Genomic DNA, 17,150 nt, shown 5'->3' on the forward strand with positions numbered 1-17,150 from the left:
ATGGTGGCATGCTGCAGATTGAGCCTTTTGTTCCATGGCGAGATGGTAACCTCCTTTGAGGGCCACATTTGAAAACCCTGAAGCCTCAAGGCAGTTCAGTCAGGCTTGTCCAAGTCTTGACCCCTCTCCATGCGGAATGTGGCCCTTGAGGGGCTCAACAATTCTGAGCTTCCTTTGTTTGAGGGAGTTGTACTCTGCCTTTCAATAAAAAAACCCAAATTTAAAAAGCACAATAAAGCAGATTTAATCCATGCAATTCAAAAATATTCAAAAAGGTACTAAAACCCGTAAAACCCCCCACACATTACAAGCAATTCTTTGCTGCCTGTCTGGAAATTGAAGATATTTTTTTTTTGTGGGGAGGGGGTATCAACACTCTGTACATGTCCTGTGAGCTGTGTTTGGTTTGGTGAGTTGCAGATTGACGCCCTCCAACGTGGGGTTGGACTAAATGACCTTTGAGGTCCCTTCCAACCCTGCCATTCTATGATTTCAGGTGTCTGGGAGGTTTAAAGCTGCAGGTGTCAAGCCCCCCAGGAAAGAACTGGCTAGCTGTTTGATCAGGATTAGGGCCAGCACCTCAGTCCTGTTCTCCTTTCTTTGATTCTGTGAGCCAAACTCTTTCCCCACAGCTGAGCCAAGTGCCCTCTGTGCTTCTCTTCCAGGACCAATTTGGCCAGTATTTCACAGCCTGTGTCCGAACAGAGCAGATGGTAGAAGGCAGGTGAGTGGAGGCGTTGGGGGCCACTCTCGCCTGGTCTGGAATTTGCAGAAGACATGAATGAATCAGAAAGGGGCTGGGGGGACATGCAAACTGTTTGTGGGTCAGAGGTGTGCCCCACAATAAGTGTCCAAACTGTGGGCCTTTGGCCTTGCAAATGCAGACCTGAAACATATAAATGGCATTGCAGCAGTTCCAACTTCCAGTGGGTTCACCCCACCCTGTAAAAGACCCTCTCCACAGTGTTAGAAATTCAGATATATAGTCATAATCGCCAAATAGCACCTTTAACCTAGGTTATGGTTGCCACAATGGAATGTCCAGTTCAGGGGTCAGCAAACTTTTTCAGCAGGGGGCCGGTCCACTGTCCCTCAGACCTTGTGGGGGGCTGGACTATATTTGGGGGGGGGGGATGAATGAATTCCTGTGCCCCACAAATAACCCAGAGATGCATTTTTTAAAAAAGGACACATTCTACTCATGTAAAAACACGCTGATTCCTGGACCATCCGCGGGCCGGATTTAAAAGGCAATTGGGCCGGATCCAGCCCCCGAGCCTTAGTTTGCCTAGTTCTCCTCCCCACCCCCCGGGATATCATCATCATCATCATTTCTATACCACTTTCTATTTTAAAGAACTAATCTCAAAGTGGTTTAAAACAAGCAAGGATAAAACAAATTCACGTGTCAAGGAAAATATTTCAGATCCTTGATTAAGTGACGTTTTGCTTTCCCCAGTTGGCAACCTGGCATCTGTAGGATGTGAAACACAAGAGCAGTCAAGTACAACATTCCTAGAGTGAATATGTTTACACATGGGGAGGGATGTTTGTCCAGCCAGCAGGTAAACTTCCTGTTTCCTTCTGGGCTGGGACAGACTTCCTCTGCATGTGACTAGAGGTGGGTGTGGCCTCACCTGTGCAGGTAATGACAAAAGCACAGGGCAGGGTAGCCATCTCTCTCTCTTTCACCACATGCATCGAAGAAACAATATCTACTGAGCCAAAGATTGCCCTGTTGGCTTCCAGCCAAGAGAGGACAAAGGGACTGTCTTCTTAAGAGATAGATTCCAAGTGTATGCTACTTCATTAAGCTAAGTCTGCCTTCTGGGATCTGATTGTGAACAGAATGTCAGTAAACTCTTTTTATACTTTTGTAGAAGACTGTGTCGTCTCTTTTATTTTATGAGGGAATAAGGGGGAAATGCCACATGACCCGGAAGTGTCTGCGGACAGCGCTGGCCCCTGGCCTCTTAAGCGAGATGAGCGCTCAACCCCAGAGTCGGACACGACTGGCCTGTACGGGCAGGGGTACCTTTACCTTTACCTTTTACCAGAACAGTTATTATAGAGGCTTTAGCGAGCCTGAGCAAAACGCATTTGTTGCAAACTTAAAATTAAGGGGAATGTTACTCTGCTGAAATTGTGGAACTTGTTAACGCAAGTCGGATAAGGATATAATCAGACAATATATCCTCTCCTGCATCCCTGAAAATTCCCACAGCATCCAGAGATCTCCACGTGGTTGCAGTTGGACCCGTGCCAGTTGCAAAACGTGCCTGGAGCCTGGCTAATTTCTAACACTGCCTCCCCATTGAAGCCTTGTTTACATTGATAAAACGATGTCCAGATCCAGGTTGAATGGGGAAGTCATTCAGCCCATACTGAGAGAAGGCGCTCTCTCTTTTGTTACGACTTTGCATGCTTCAGCATGACTGGGACTTACTTAGGAGAAAATGCGTTTGGAGGCTAAACCCTCCCCTTTGAAGAGGATGAGATTCAAACTGAGGTCTAAGCTCTGTGCTGTTTCCTTTGCCTCTTTCCCCCCCTCTTCCTGCAAAGCCTTGAGTACAGAAGAGACGGTGGAGGAGACAGCATCGCTGTGGGCGTGTTTGAGGATGAAGATGAAAGTCGAGACACGATTGGGCTCCATCGGAAGGAGGAGGTCAGTTCAGTCCCTTGCATCCCATGAACCCAGAACCTCTCGGTCTGCCTGACCCAGCTGCATAGGTCCCTGGAAAACCTCCAAGTATCCTCACACGTTTTCCTGGGACCCCAAGCCGCACCGCCTCACAGGCATGCATGTGAGCCAGAGAACTCAGATGGGCTTCCCAGTGCCTCTAGGTTCTATACAGTGGTGCCCCGCAAGACGAATGCCTCGCAAGACGGAAAACCTGCTAGACGAAAGGGTTTTCCGTTTTGGAGGTGCTTCGCAAAACGAATTTCCCTATGGGCTGGCTTCACAAGACGAAAATGTCTTGCGAGTTCCTGCAGGGTTTTTTTCCTTTCCCCCCCTTTTCCCCAAGCCGCTAAGCCGCTTATCAGCTGATCCGCTAAGCCGCTTAACAGCTGATCCGCTAAGCCGCTAATGGGCTTGCTTCGCAAGACGAAAAAACCGCAAGACGAAGAGACTCGCGGAACGGATTCTTTTCGTCTTGCGAGGCACCACTGTATTTAAATATGCTCTTATCTCAGCTTGAACCCTGCACGGTAGTCTAGTCTGAGAGCGGCAGTGGGGAACAAGAGAGACTTGCCCAAGACTGCCCCCTGAGATGCCAAACCTCTCTCAAGACAACCCCAGTGTTAGAAACTGGGATAGAAAAGCTAGGAGCCAAATGGCTCCTGGGACCTGGGTTGTGGGTGCCAGATCAGAATGTCTAGTCGCCTTCTAAAAATATATATACCATATTTTTTGCTCTATTTTTAAAAAAATAATATTTATTACTTTTACAACAATTTAAACACTTACAAAAAAAACAAAGAAAAAACAGTACATTACAAAAACACTACATAACACTAAAACATTAAACTAACAAGACAAAACAAAAACAATTTAAAAACACATCAAAAAAAAAAAAGAAAGAAAAAAATTTCAATATCTTATCTTTCTTTCACATATTTCCACGGCCTCCTCACACCTCCCTTTTTGTATTCCACTTCTATTAATTATTTCAGCAATTCCTTTCCATCTTCCCGTTTTCTATCCTATAATTATCTTAACACATTTTAACCTTATTTTTCCTTTAATAATCTATTCATCTATTTATACTTAATTCCTTATAACATTTCTACTAAAGCCATATAACTTCATTCCAACATTCTTCTAACATTCATTAATTTTACAATATTTCTATAAATAGTCTTTAAACTTTTCCCAGTCTTCTTCCACCGACTCTTCTCCCTGGTCTTGGATCTTGCCAGTCTTTTCCGCCAATTCCATATAGTCCATCAACTTCATCTGCCATTATCCAACACTTCAGTGCTTTCAAGAAGCAGCCATTCTCTCAGCCAGCAAAAAGCAGATGATTCACAACAAAGTTTAGGGGTCTGGCAGGGCAGGTCCACCTCCTTCTTTGGCATCCGTCAATGTCTAAAATTTTACTCGAGGCTTCCTGCCCTGCCAAACAAATCCAGAAACATCCCTCTGCCACCTCCTGAAACAATCCATCCCATCCAAAACTTGCACTGTTTGAAACAAAAGCAACATCCCTGGCAACACAGCAACCCTCCTCCCCACCACAACAACTCGGCCCAACAATAAATAACTTCAGATTTGTCCATATTTCCCAATCCCCCTTCTCTTCAATCCAACGTCCTTCACAGTTATCCTTGAATAGATTCACATTTTTGGCGGTCATACTAACCCCCAAATACCTCTCTTTCTCAACCGATGTTAGTCCTGTCTCCTCCTGAAACTCTGTCAAGCTTTCCTTTCCCAATTCAGGTAGGGCTCTGGTCCTCAAATTCGTCTGTTTTTCTTTAAGTTCCATCATAACAAATGTCAGCTTATGTTCATCGAGTTGCCTTTGAATGGATGGGACTCTCTCACTCTCCAGTTGTATTGCTTTACATTCAGCAGCAAGGGTTTTCTCCCTGACTTCATCCGCAGTTTTGTCGTATCAAAGTAGATTCCTGTATCAATTTCTGGATGGTTTCTGTGTTGGTGTTCACCCGGTACGCGGGTGGCACTGTGGGTAAAACCTCAGCGCCTAGGACTTGCTAATCGCATGGTCGGCGGTTCGAATCCCTGCGGCGGGGTGCGCTCCCGTCGTTCAGTCGCAGCACCTGCCAACCTAGCAGTTCGAAAGCACCCCCGGGTGCAAGTAGATAAATAGGGACCGCTTACCAGCGGGAAGGTAAACGGCGTTCCGTGTGCTGCGCTGGCTCGCCAGATGCAGCTTGTCACGCTGGCCACGTGACCCGGAAGTGTCTGCGGACAGCGCTGGCTCCCGGCCTCTAGAGTGAGATGAGCGCACAACCCTAGAGTCTGGCAAGACTGGCCCATACGGGCAGGGGTACCTTTACCTTTACCTTTTTTGTCCCAGATTATTTAAACTTTCTACAATTAAGTCGATTTTAATATTTGCAGCGTCCACTTTCACATTTATCACGTCTGTTTTCTTGTGAAGCTGTTCCAGCGAATCGTTTATTTTCACTAATGCAACCACTAAGGCCTCTTCTGTCGACATTTCGTCTGTTTTTTTCCTTTCCATTTGCCATAACACTTAAGAGATTCAAGGTCAATCCCAGAGTCTCACAATTTTTTATCTTGCAGCTGGAAATTCCCCTAGCCCAGCTCTTATAAAGCAACCAATTTCAGAGACTTCCACTAGGGGAAAACAGTTTCTATTTATAATAGTCAACAATGTCCCCTTTAAACGCAACTCATACAATCCAAAGTTAGTTTCAGTTTTCAGTTACTTTTTACTCCTTTTTAGAAGCAGCCGGAGACAGTAGAAACAATGTATTTCTCTTATTTTGCTAGCTGTCAAGGAACGTTCTAAGTGCTGTCAATGAACATTCCAAAATGTCAGTCCTGCTAGCAGCCCGTTTCCAGGGTCAGAGCGGCGGTATTTTAACTCTCTTCACTTTCTCCTGCAGGCATACTCAGTCTGCAACTTCCCCCCCTCTTCTCCTGCCTCCAAGGGGGGTTTTATGCTCTTTACTGATGGAAATTTAGTCTTTTACAAAAGGCTTTCCAAGACTTCAGCTTGCAGCTTCCTTGCCTCAGTCTATTTACAAATAGGGAAGGCGGACTTCCTGTATTGAACCTCCCCGTTTCGATGCCAAATTAAACGTTTAAAATCCAATTCTCCCGCTTCAGCTCTACTCACGGGTAATTACTTTGGAGTCAAATTGTCCACAGGAAAAAGTCAGTGCTCTCCGGCAACAGCTCCGTGGCTTCGCTCCGTGGAAGAAGCAGACGATTCAAAGCACCACGCCGCTCACCCCACGTCGCTCCGGATCCCCGAAACCGGGTTTCCCCGTGAGTAGGGGAGGCGCAAAAGGTGCCCGCCGAATCCCACGTTCACAGGCTTCTCCCGCCTGTGATTTTTATGGGTCTCTGCCTTCGCCGTGGCGATACAGACCCAAATTCCCACGGGGCAAATTCCTCCCGATCAGAGGAATTCTGACATTGCCGGAGACACCAACCCGGAAGTCCCATATTTTTCGCTCTATAGGACGCACCAGACGATAAGACGCACCTAGTTTGGGGGGAGGAAACAAGAAAAAAATAAAAATTCTGAATCCCAGAAGCCAGAACAGCAAGAGGGATCTGGCTTCTGGGATAGCCGCTGAAGCCTCTCCCGGGCAGCGGGATGAAGGCTCCCCTTGCCCGGAAGAGGCTGCGCGTGGGTAAGCTGCCCTCTGTACCTTCCCCCATCTCCCGCAAGAACCGCATGCTCTTTAAAGGGAGCATGGTTCTTGGGGGCTTTTCTGGGAGGTGGGGGAAGGGACAGAGTCGCACACTCTGTCCCTTCCTCCCACTTCCCACAAGAGCGTTCGTCCCGCTGCCCTACGGAGGCTTCGCGGGGGCTATCCAAAAGCCAGAACAGCGAGACGGAGCGCTGCCCTGCAGAGGCTTTGTGCAGCTAAGCCAGAAGCTAGAACAGCGAGACGGAGCACTGCACAGCGCTCCCTCTCCCTGTTCTGGCTTAGCCGCGCAGCCTGCATTTGCTCCATAAGACGCACACACATTTCCCCTTACTTTTTAGGAGGGGAAAAGTGCATCTTATAGAGTGAAAAATATGGTTTTGTGTTTTTTTTTGCTGCCGGGTGAATCAGGGAGTCTCAACAGCTGATTCATACGTCAGCATGGCAGCAAAAAAGACGTGTCAGATCAGCCGACTGCAGCCAGGCAGGTGGAGATGCTTCGCGCCAAGGGTCGTGCCTGGACATCTTCATCCATCCAATCGCAAAAGGCTGGTTGCCAGTCACAAAATGCAACAGGTGGCCGGCTCATTTCAAACGCTGCTCAGAGCTCCCTGCAGCTGGCAGCCCCTGACTCCTGACCTGCTTTCTCCTCTGTGCGAGTGTGTGCCCCCTTTGCCCCACCCACCGCCTTTGAATCCATCTCTCTCTCTTCCGGGTTCCATTTAGAAAAAGGGGAACAATGACACCCCACTCGTACATTGCTAAGGAGACCAGAAGAGCAGAAAATGAAGTTTTTATTTATTTTTATTTTTATTTTATTCACATAATATACATTCTTTACAACAAACAACTCCAAAATAAGCAGACAATTCCAAAATAAAATCATATGTAACAAAACCATAAGTCTCATGTTTTCATTTACACTGATCTCTGATACTTGATATTTCTTGAAGTTTTTAACAGTAGTAGTAAAACATTTAAAAAAATCTTTACAGAAGAACGTCCTTCGCTACTACCAGTTTGAAGGTTTGCGCTATGTCTGGATTGAGAAGTGGGGTGCCTTCTGCAAGGCCAGGTAAGCCTCTGCCTTCGGGGTGTACTAGTCTGGGACTTTGCTCCCTCTTCTGCTGCCAGCAGCCGAAATTGTATAGTTTGCATGGGTCTCTGCAAATTTTCCTTGCCCCAGATTTGATTCCTGCAATTTGTATGTAGCAGTTTCCTCTAGCTTTTCATTTTGCTTCTAGCACGTTCTGTCCCATGACTGGTTGGTTGCCAGAATGCTCTGGAATGTATCCAGCTAAGCAATACAGTGGTACCTCGGGTTACATATGCTTCATGTTACAGACTCCGCTAACCCAGAAAATAGTACGTCTGGTTAAGAACTTTGGTTCAGAATGAGAACAGAAATCGTGCTCCGGCGCCACCACGGCTCCGTGCGCTGCTCTGACCTCGCCAGAAGCGGCTTAGTCATGCTGGCCACATGACCCAGAAGCTGTACGCTGGCTCCCTCGGCCAATAAAGTGAGATGAACGCCACAACTCCAGAGTCGGTCACGCCTGGACTTAATGGTCAGGGGTCCCTTTACCTTTACCACTGTACTTTGATTAGACCCATTGGAATTATAGAACCTAAATTAGTTGTGTCTTCAGCGAGTCTGATCTGAGTGAGCCAAGCATTGAATGCAACCCTCTGTGACATCACAGCAACTTAGCCAATCAACTTAGCCAAACACAGCAACTTAGCCAATCAAAGCTCCGAAATAAGGAAATGCTTGTTTTTAACCTGTTGCTGGCAGATACAGGCTGTCTCTTTGTGTCTCTGTGTATTTTGCAGTGTGTTGGATGAAAGCTGGACCTTCTCAGATATCCACCTCTCCCTCTGTGGACTAAGCGCTGAAGAGCAAGCTGTCAGGTGAGTGTGAGCAGCACTGATGCCTATCAAAAGGTCATAAAGCTGCCCCTGGGCCGCCACCTGTCTTTCATTTGCCAAGCTTCTCTGATTTTTGCACCACAGAAATCTGGATTTTACTCTTAATTTTGCACAACTGCGGATCCTGCGAAAACAGCAGATTCTGCCAAAAGGTTCAGAGGCCATTGGTTCAAATGCCCGCATTCTCTTTTGGCTCCCCCCACCAGCAATGAAATGAAAGGGATGGTAAGAGGGACCAATTAATAGAGGCAGATTTATCTTGGCTTGAGTAACACTGATTATTTCTTTAAAATCCCTCCTTAAATCTATGAAATAAGCAATTCACACTTAATGCTCTAATTTAAACACAGGGGCTTTATTTTGTTTTATAGAGGTATATTCCACCATCGGGGTGTTGTCGACTCTTCTAAAAATGGCTTATAAAATGTCTAAAACTGACACAAGCTGTAGTCACAATAAAACAACAACTAACTGAACATTTGTCGGCACACGCAATAAAACTCGGCAGGAAAAAAAGCCTTTTAAATTCAGGTGTTTTCAGAGTGTTCAGTATGGGTGCTGTGGTGGATTTCTGCATTTGAGGGGCTGTTGGGCCCTGCAGCCCAACCCAAGCCTCTACCTCCGTCAGAAGGGCTGCAAAATCTATTTGATCTGGTTCTCTGTGGCAAGGCCTGAGCTAGGAAGGGGTGTAGATTACTTTCTTTTGTTTTGCTCTTCCATGTTTTTTTTAAAGCAGCGCTTTATATCTCTTTGATGTTGATGTTTTCTTGGAGCCTCTCAGCTCCCCCAGCTAGGTTGGGTTGGCTAGAAATGCAAACGGATACGACCCTCAGCCCAGTCACAGAACATCTGGTGATATTTTGGATCCTGTGCCAAAACTGACCTGTGCATTCTCTTCTCTCCTCACCCTCTGCTTGGACAGGAGAAAGATTTACGGGCGGAACCTGATTGATGTACCTGTAAATTCTTACTTCAGACTGCTGAGAGATGAGGTTTGCCTTTATGGAAATAATAATAATAATAATAATAATAATAATAATAATAATAATAATTATTATAATTAATTTATTATTATTTATACCCTGCCCATCTGGCTGGGTTTCCCCAGCCACTCTGGGCGGCTTCCAACAAAACACTAAAATGCAATAACTTATTAAACATTAAAAGCTTCCCTAAACAGGGCTGCCTTCAGATGTCTTCTAAAATTCTGGTAGTTGTTCTCTTTGACATCTGTTGGGAGGGTGTTCCACAGGGCGGGTGCCACTACCGAGAAGGCCCTCTGCCTGGTTCCCTGTAACTTGGCTTCTCGCAGTGAGGGAACTGCCAGCAGGCCCTCGGCGCTGGACCTCCATGTCCGGGTAGAACGATGGAGGTGGAGACGCTCCTTCAGGTATACTGGACCGAGGCCATCTCACCCTGGTTTGCTGGGCATGGGGAGGGAAAGGGAAGACCTTTTCCTTCCCTGGGAAAATGAGTCCCTAGACAAGACAAGCTGGCAGTGCCCATTCGGATATACTTTTCTGGCCTGGGGGGGTCATTTGATAGAGAACGGCCTCCCCTGCCCTCACAGAACACACTTCAGTGGGGCAGAAGCTTAGGTTTTGAGGAAGCTGAGTTCCAGTGTGGTCCACAAAATGCTTTTAGCTGGGGAACATATGGGGAGGGTTTCCTCCCTGTGCTGACAGCCACCAGCTCACAGACTGCCCCCCCCCATCTTCCTGCAAGTGGCCTTGCATCTTCTGATAAACGTTTTATTATTAACTCTGCCCTCCCTTTCTGCTGTCCTCCCCACTCCAGGTCTTGAACCCGTTTTACATCTTCCAGATTTTCAGCATCGTCTTGTGGAGCTTTGACGAGTACTATTATTATGCTGCCTGCATCTTCCTCATTTCTGCGGTCTCCATCGGGATCTCTCTCTACGAGACGAGGAAGGTGGGCTCAGCCTCGGTTGCACAAGGGCGGTGGGGGCCCTTGAGTAGGGCTGCCATATTTCAAATCCGGGCACAAAGAGTTGTGGAGCTTCTCTTTGGACAAAGTTGTTGGCAAAGTTGATGTCTTTGAGCTGTTTTTAAGGAAAACCGTTCCCGTACGTCCAGATTTCCCCAGACGTCTTGCTGATTTCCGCCCGGACACTGCCTGGGAAATTCTGGACATATGGCAACCCTATAGGTAGCCTCAACCCCCAAGCACAGCCCCCTACAGTGAGGGAGAGGGGCTGCCAGGCAGCTTTGAATGCAGCCTCACCCACCAGTGCCTCTCAGGTGTGGTGTCCCAGTGCTGGGCAGCAGCCGCGCTTCCTTGGCTACAAATTCCCTTGGCATTACAATAGGCCGGGCACCTCTTGGGCATGTGGGCAGAGCAGGGGAGGGGACTCCCGTTGAGCTCCAGAGTGAGGTCTGGTGGCTGGTACTAGTCCTGCCCCTCCTGACACTTTTACCGTCACGCTTGGTCCCTGCAGCAAAGCATCACCCTGCAGAAGATGGTGAAGATGGCAGTCAACCTGCAAATCCGCAGAGCCTCCGGAGGTAAGCAGGTGGCCGCCGACAGCTTCCTCTGTCCTTGAGGCTGTTCCCTCTTGGGAAGGGAATTCTCCCATGTTCAGCTCTCTCTCTCCTTAGCCTTGACCACCCACTTCCTTTGCGCATCTCGGCCCGTAACGAGTTTGGCCATTTGTTCTGCTTTGCTTGGTTTTCTCTGTTGTATATTTGGTTGAGTTCCTCTGTGTCTCGTCGCAGAACCATTTCATTCCTCAGCAACCTTTAAATGTGTTGAGTTTGGGTTTTTCCATCTCTTGGGATGACTTCCCTGCGAGAAGTGAGGTTACAGGGAACCAGGCAGAGGGCCTTCTCAGTGGTGGCCCCCGTTCTGTGAAATGCCCTCCCATCAGATGTCAAAGAAATAAACAACTACTTGACTTTTAGAAGACATCTGAAGTCAGCCCTGTTTAGGGAAGTTTTTAATGTTTGATGTTTTATCACTTTATTATTATTATTATTATTATTATTATTATTATTATTATTATTATTATTTTGGGAGCCAGATAGGCGGGGTTTTAATAATAATAATAATAATAATAATAATAATAAAAAATAATGATGCCAATGACAAAAAAGCAGTGGAGAACCTGACCTTTCTAGAAATTATCCCTTTAGCTCTAGTTGCAGCCTCCCCCCCTCCACCCCCTTTTTTAAAACTTCTGAGAACTCTTGCCTTATTCCTTCCTGGAGAGGTGTGACCTGTTTTCTCTTTTGGTGGCTGGTGGTGTTGAACAGAGATGGTGACAGTGAGCTCCATGGACCTGGTGCCAGGCGACTGCATTGTCGTGCCCGTGGATGGACTTCAGGTCCCGTGCGATGCCGCCTTGCTGACGGGCGAGTGCCTGGTGAACGAGAGCATGTTGACCGGTGAGGACAGAGCAGGGTGCTGGCTGGGGGGTGAGCTGCTTTAGGGCCTGCCACTGGGCTAGGCTGGGTGTTGGCCATTCATCCTCAGTGAGCCTCTTTCCCTCCAGGCGAGAGCATCCCAGTGATGAAGACCTCTTTGCCCGAAGGCCCCCAAGCGACCAGCACCATCTATTCCCCTGAGGAACACAAGCGCCACACGCTGTTCTGCGGAACGCAGGTCATCCAGGCAAGACCCTACGTGGGCCCTGAGGTTCTGGCAGTGGTCACTCGCACAGGTCAGCTTAATGAAGCGCAGAGTGGATTTGATTTAAATCAAATCGAATTAAATCAAATTGATTTAAAACACTGTTAGGTTGTGGGTGAACATACCAGACGACACAGCGATTCTTCAAACAGCTCTCGTTTATTCACAGGCCAGGACAGAACTGAACTGAAGGGTTCAGTCAGCCTGCTTATATAGAACTCCAGTACAACGTAACTGTAACAATTTTCTAAAACTATCCAATCACTGAACGTCACTTTCGATCCCTTATTTGCATAACTATCTACAGTATCCCCCTGCTGGCCCAGGGTGAGAACTTCAGTACATAACAAACACGATTTAAATCACTAGTCAGTAAGACTTGATTAAAAAAAAATTTTTTTTTACAGAAAGATTCATTCTTGCTGGTATAATCTTAATACGGTCATATCTTGTGTTGCGTTAGGCTCATGTTCCGTCTTTTCGGCTTGCGAACGCGGCAAACCCGGAAGTGTATACTTCTGGGTTTCGGTGCACGCGCAGAAGTGTTCTGTGCGCTTTGCACATGCACAGAAGCTATTTATCATTCTCCGCGCTTGCGCAGAAGCGCCACTCTAGTTGCGGACTTTTCGGAGTGCAAACCGCACCCCGGAACGGATCGTGCCCGCAACTAGAGGTACCACTGTATTTACAACCAGATGAAGGTTTCATTTTTGGAATAATAAACAATTTTCAGAGGAGTTTTTACAGTTCTATCAAAAATTACTGATTTGGTTATACTATTAGAAGTACATAGACAGATAATTATGAAATTATTGTGAGGTTTAATAAGTTAACATTTGGACAACTTTTCTGCTGTACTTTATTGGAAGGAGTAAAACAATCATTTCCTTAATAACAATTTAAACAATTTATTTAACTAAAACAATAACATTATAGCATATGTATCCATGTTTGTTAACTGATGTGGTTAAACAATTTTTTGAAAAAAACACACCCTTAGACTTAAACTTAAAAATGAAAACAAATGCTTATTTCCTGAAGAATAGTGTTTGGACTGTACTGTAACTTAAATAAAAAACTATATTTAGAAAGATTTTTCCTCCAAAAGCATTTAAAAATTTTTTTTTTTTAGAAATAAATCTTTATTGATTTAAAATATCATCTTACAAATACATTACAAATGGTTACAGCAAAGAATGTAGAAAATAAAAATAAAAAGAACACAAAAGAGTTAATAATAAGAAAAGAGTATCAGTTATAGCATCATAATAAAAATAAAGCAATTTATTTTAAAAATCCGATCTAAATTAAAAAAATCTGATTTAAATAAAAAAATTCGATTTTTAAAAAATAAAATAAAAACCTGTTGTTGTTTTTTTTAAAAAAACCATGGATTTTTATCCACCCTCATGAAGTGAGATGTGCGTCCCGTCCCACCCCTAGTTTTAGTCCCTTGGCTGAAGGTGCTGAATGTCTTTTGGACAGCAATCTACTCAGCAACCCCCTTTGTTCCTGGAGTGCCCTTACTCTCCTGTGGTTGAGATGGCATTTTCTGAAACTGCAGCCTCATGGTCTCTGCCCCCGGCACACTCACAAGGCTCCCCCCAGGGCAAAGCGATTCTGAGCCTGCAGTGAGGGCCTCCTGCCCATGGGTTGGCTCTGCTGCCTGCCATAGGCCCGGGACTGTGGCTGCTGCATCGATCCCTCGAGGTTTGCTGCTGCTGCTGCTGCTGCTGCTGCGGCACTTTGAACTTTTCCCACGGCGCGTTTTTGGGTTCTGCCTGCCTCACCCTCTTTTCCTCCTCTCTCGCCAGGCTTCTACACGGCCAAAGGAGACCTCATCAGCTCCATCCTCCATCCCAAGCCACTCAGCTTTCGGTTTTATAAAGACGCATGGAAGTTTGTTGGTTTTCTCACAGTCCTGGGTAAGTTTGTGAAGATGTCAGCCATGGAAAAGGCAAACTTTATGCCCCCAGGGATTGTGAGGGGGGGGGGCGGGAATTGAAAACAAAAGTGCTAGTGTCATAATGCCACAAATCTATGGAGTGGTTGCCTTAGGAGGCCTGTGTGCAGTTATGGTCACCGCACCTCACAAAGGATGTAATAATAATAATAATAATAATAATAATAATAATAATAATAATAATTTTTTATTTATACCCAGCCAGAGATGGGCTCAGGGTGGATAACACCAGTAAAATTACAATAAAAACATAAAGGGGGGGGGGAACCAATTTAAAATACAGGTTAAAATACAATTTAAAATGCAGCCACATTTTAATAGTAGCCCATAGATCAAAACCATAAGGGGAGGGAAACATAAGGGTCAGACTGAGTCCAAACCAAAGGGCCAGGCAGAACAGCTCTGTCTTGCAGGCCCTGCGGAAAGATGTCAAGTCCCGCAGGGCCCTAGTCTCTTGTGACAGAGCGTTCCACCAAGTTGGGGCCAGTACTGAAAAGGCCCTGGCCCTAGTTGATACGGTACTGTTGGGAAAGGTTCCGCAAAAGGGCAACTAAAGCAATCAAGAGGGTGGTGTGGCTCCCCTATGGGGAAAGGTTGCGATGTTTGGGGACTTCTTAGTTTAGGGGAAAGGTGAGTAAGAGGTGGTGTGATAAAAATTTATGAAATTATGCACAGCATAGTATTGGGAAATGATTCATAATGAATTGAAAAAAATGTTCAAAAGTAATTTCTCAAACACCCCCCCCCCCAAAAAAAAAAACCACAACCCAGAGTCCTTTCTGTTGGGGATAATCCAGACTGAAATTCCCAGGTGTCAGAAAAGGTTATTTATGTATGCCACTACTGCGGCCTGTGTTTTGTTAGCTCCAAAATGGAAAACGGGCGAGGTCCCAACATAAGAAGAATGGCAACTTAAGTTGACAGAATATGCGCAGCTTGCAGACTTAACATATAGAATAAGAGAACAAGAAGAACATACAGTAGTACCTCGGGTTACATACGCTTCAGGTTACAGACGCTTCAGGTTACAGACTCCGCTAACCCAGAAGTAGTGCTTCAGGTTAAGAACTTTGCTTCAGGATGAGAACAGAAATCATGCTCTGGTGGCGCGGCAGCAGCAGGAGGCCCCATTAGCTAAAGTGATGCTTCAGGTTAAGAACAGTTTCAGGTTAAGTACGGACCTCCGGAACGAATTAAGTACTTAACCCGAGGTACCACTGTATGTTTAGAGAAGACTGGAAAACGTTTATTGAATATTCAGTGTACAGCTGAAAACACTGGCAGCCTTAAGATAAATTCAACAGTGCAAATAAGTTTTGATGGATGCAGTAATGGAATACTGAATGGTATGGTTTTTGTAAAATATGCAGGGATTTATGATATGCAAAATGAACCATGGAAAGAGAAGAAGGGAGGTCATTGATATCTTAAGGATGTAAAAACAAGTACTTTAAATTGTATAACAGAAAATCTAATAAGAATTACATAAACACTGTTTCAGTGTATCTGAAGAAGTGTGCATGCACACGAAAGCTCATACCAAGAACTAACTTAGTTGGTCTATAAGGTGCTACTGGAAGGAATTTTTTTTTGTTTTTACATAAACAAACAAACAAACAAACACATAAATAAATAAATGATAAAATTATGCACAGCATGCAGAAATGTGGATAGGAAAAAGTTTTCCTCTCTCCCATAATACTAGAATTCCGGGTTACTGTGGGATTATTCCCCATTGTGGAATTGTGACAGTCAAATCTCCTTTCTCTCTCCTTCGTCCTCCAGCGGCTATCGGTACTGGCTACAGCATCTACATCTTGTATCGAAACAAGGTCAGTGAAGTTCCACGGGGGTGTGTGTGTGAGGGTTCTTCTGAGCCCCCCGTCCTGCACCCCTATTCCCCAATTTGAGAGGTGCTTCTCACAACTTAAGAAAGCTGCGCCTGACAGTTGTGCCAGAGCAAGCCACCGCCCCATGGAGGCCTACTGGACCCCACAACCCTTTGCACTTCGAACCCGGCTTTTCCGGCCAGCCTGCCAGGAAAGACACCCTTTGGGTGTTTTGCTTTGCTTGTTTTAGCTGCACTTTTGCCCTGCACTTTTGCCCAGCAAGGCGTTTAAAGCAGTTCCCAAGAACTCAGGAAAACCTCACCGAAGCATGGGGAGAAGGATCCACGGGGAATGCTAGCCGAGCACAAACAAGCAAGTCGTTGACTCGTTTTGACTCATGTAATAATAATAATAATAATAATAATAATAATAATAATAATAATAATTTATTTATACCCTGCCCATCTGGCTGGGCCTCCCCAGCCACTCTGGGCGGCAACCAACAAAACAGTAAAATACAGTAATCCATCAAACATTAAAAGCTTCCCTAAACAGGGCTGCCTTCAGATGTCTTCTAAAAGTCTGGTACTTGTTCTTCTCTTTGACATCTGGTGGGAGGGCGTTCCACAGGGCGGGTGCCACCACCGAGAAGGCCCTCTGCCTGGTTCTCTGTAACGTCGCTTCTTGCAGTGAGGGAACTGCCAGAAGGCTCTCGGCGCTGGACCTCAGTGTCCGGGTAGAACGATGGGGGTGGAGATGCTCCTTCAGATATACTGGACCGAGGCCAGCAGCAAGGCAGTGGAATTTTAAAATTCCAGAGCACCAGGTGAAGGAGCCTGGCGTAATGAAACTTTGCAAACCTGGGGAGAGAACCAGGAAGGTAATGAAGAAACGGCACACCAGGGAGAGCTCTCCTAACAAGAGGAAGTGACATCACGTGGGGGGGGGTCACAAAGGCTCTCCAATGACAAGGGGAGACCCCGGGAGGGCTCAACAGGGAAGAATCCCATTCCTAGAGTGTTAATAGGGCTGCCAGTATTGCACCCAACGCTCTGAATTGTTGGTGGTTGAGAATGAGACTCCCCATGGGAAGAATGCTTGAGCATGGGATGGTTCCTGCCAAGGTGTTCCCAGGAGTCCTTCCATCTTGTCTGGCCAATAACACACACACTTCAGGAAGAGGAGAATAGTTTCCTTGGATGTCTCAGAACCAGGCAGCACCCTTTTGTGGAGCGGGGTGAGGCCTCGTCCGTACAGCTGGCGTAGCATTTCGGATATTGCAGGGAACCCTTCAGGTGCGGAGAACCTGGCTGCTGGTGAACCATGGGGGCTTCTGGAGAATAGGCTGCGGCTGCAGGAGGCATTGCCTGCAGAAGGTTGCCAGTTCAGTTCCCAGCAGCCTCTCC

At 46.1% G+C, this 17,150-nt stretch overlaps 1 protein-coding gene across 5 annotated transcripts in view; it reads left to right on the top strand.

The window, feature by feature from the left end:
• ATP13A2 (ATPase cation transporting 13A2) overlaps nt 1–17,150 on the top strand; it is a 41,701-nt gene that overhangs the window by 8,753 nt on the left and 15,798 nt on the right. For 4 of the 5 annotated variants that reach the window (XM_077931156.1, XM_077931158.1, XM_028741358.2 and 1 more), the window contains exons 4-14: nt 666–724; nt 2,563–2,665; nt 7,371–7,450; nt 8,209–8,286; nt 9,227–9,296; nt 10,102–10,236; nt 10,763–10,829; nt 11,577–11,708; nt 11,816–11,983; nt 13,767–13,877; nt 15,701–15,747. In XM_077931156.1, the coding sequence (XP_077787282.1) occupies nt 666–724; nt 2,563–2,665; nt 7,371–7,450; nt 8,209–8,286; nt 9,227–9,296; nt 10,102–10,236; nt 10,763–10,829; nt 11,577–11,708; nt 11,816–11,983; nt 13,767–13,877; nt 15,701–15,747 (1,050 nt within the window). The remainder of the gene's footprint in view (nt 1–665; nt 725–2,562; nt 2,666–7,370; nt 7,451–8,208; nt 8,287–9,226; nt 9,297–10,101; nt 10,237–10,762; nt 10,830–11,576; nt 11,709–11,815; nt 11,984–13,766; nt 13,878–15,700; nt 15,748–17,150) is intronic. The other variant, XM_077931157.1, reaches the window with a different exon arrangement.

The sequence above is a fragment of the Podarcis muralis genome, chromosome 7 (assembly GCF_964188315.1).
Source record: "Podarcis muralis chromosome 7, rPodMur119.hap1.1, whole genome shotgun sequence".
In the NCBI taxonomy this organism is placed as follows: Eukaryota; Metazoa; Chordata; class Lepidosauria; order Squamata; family Lacertidae; genus Podarcis; species Podarcis muralis.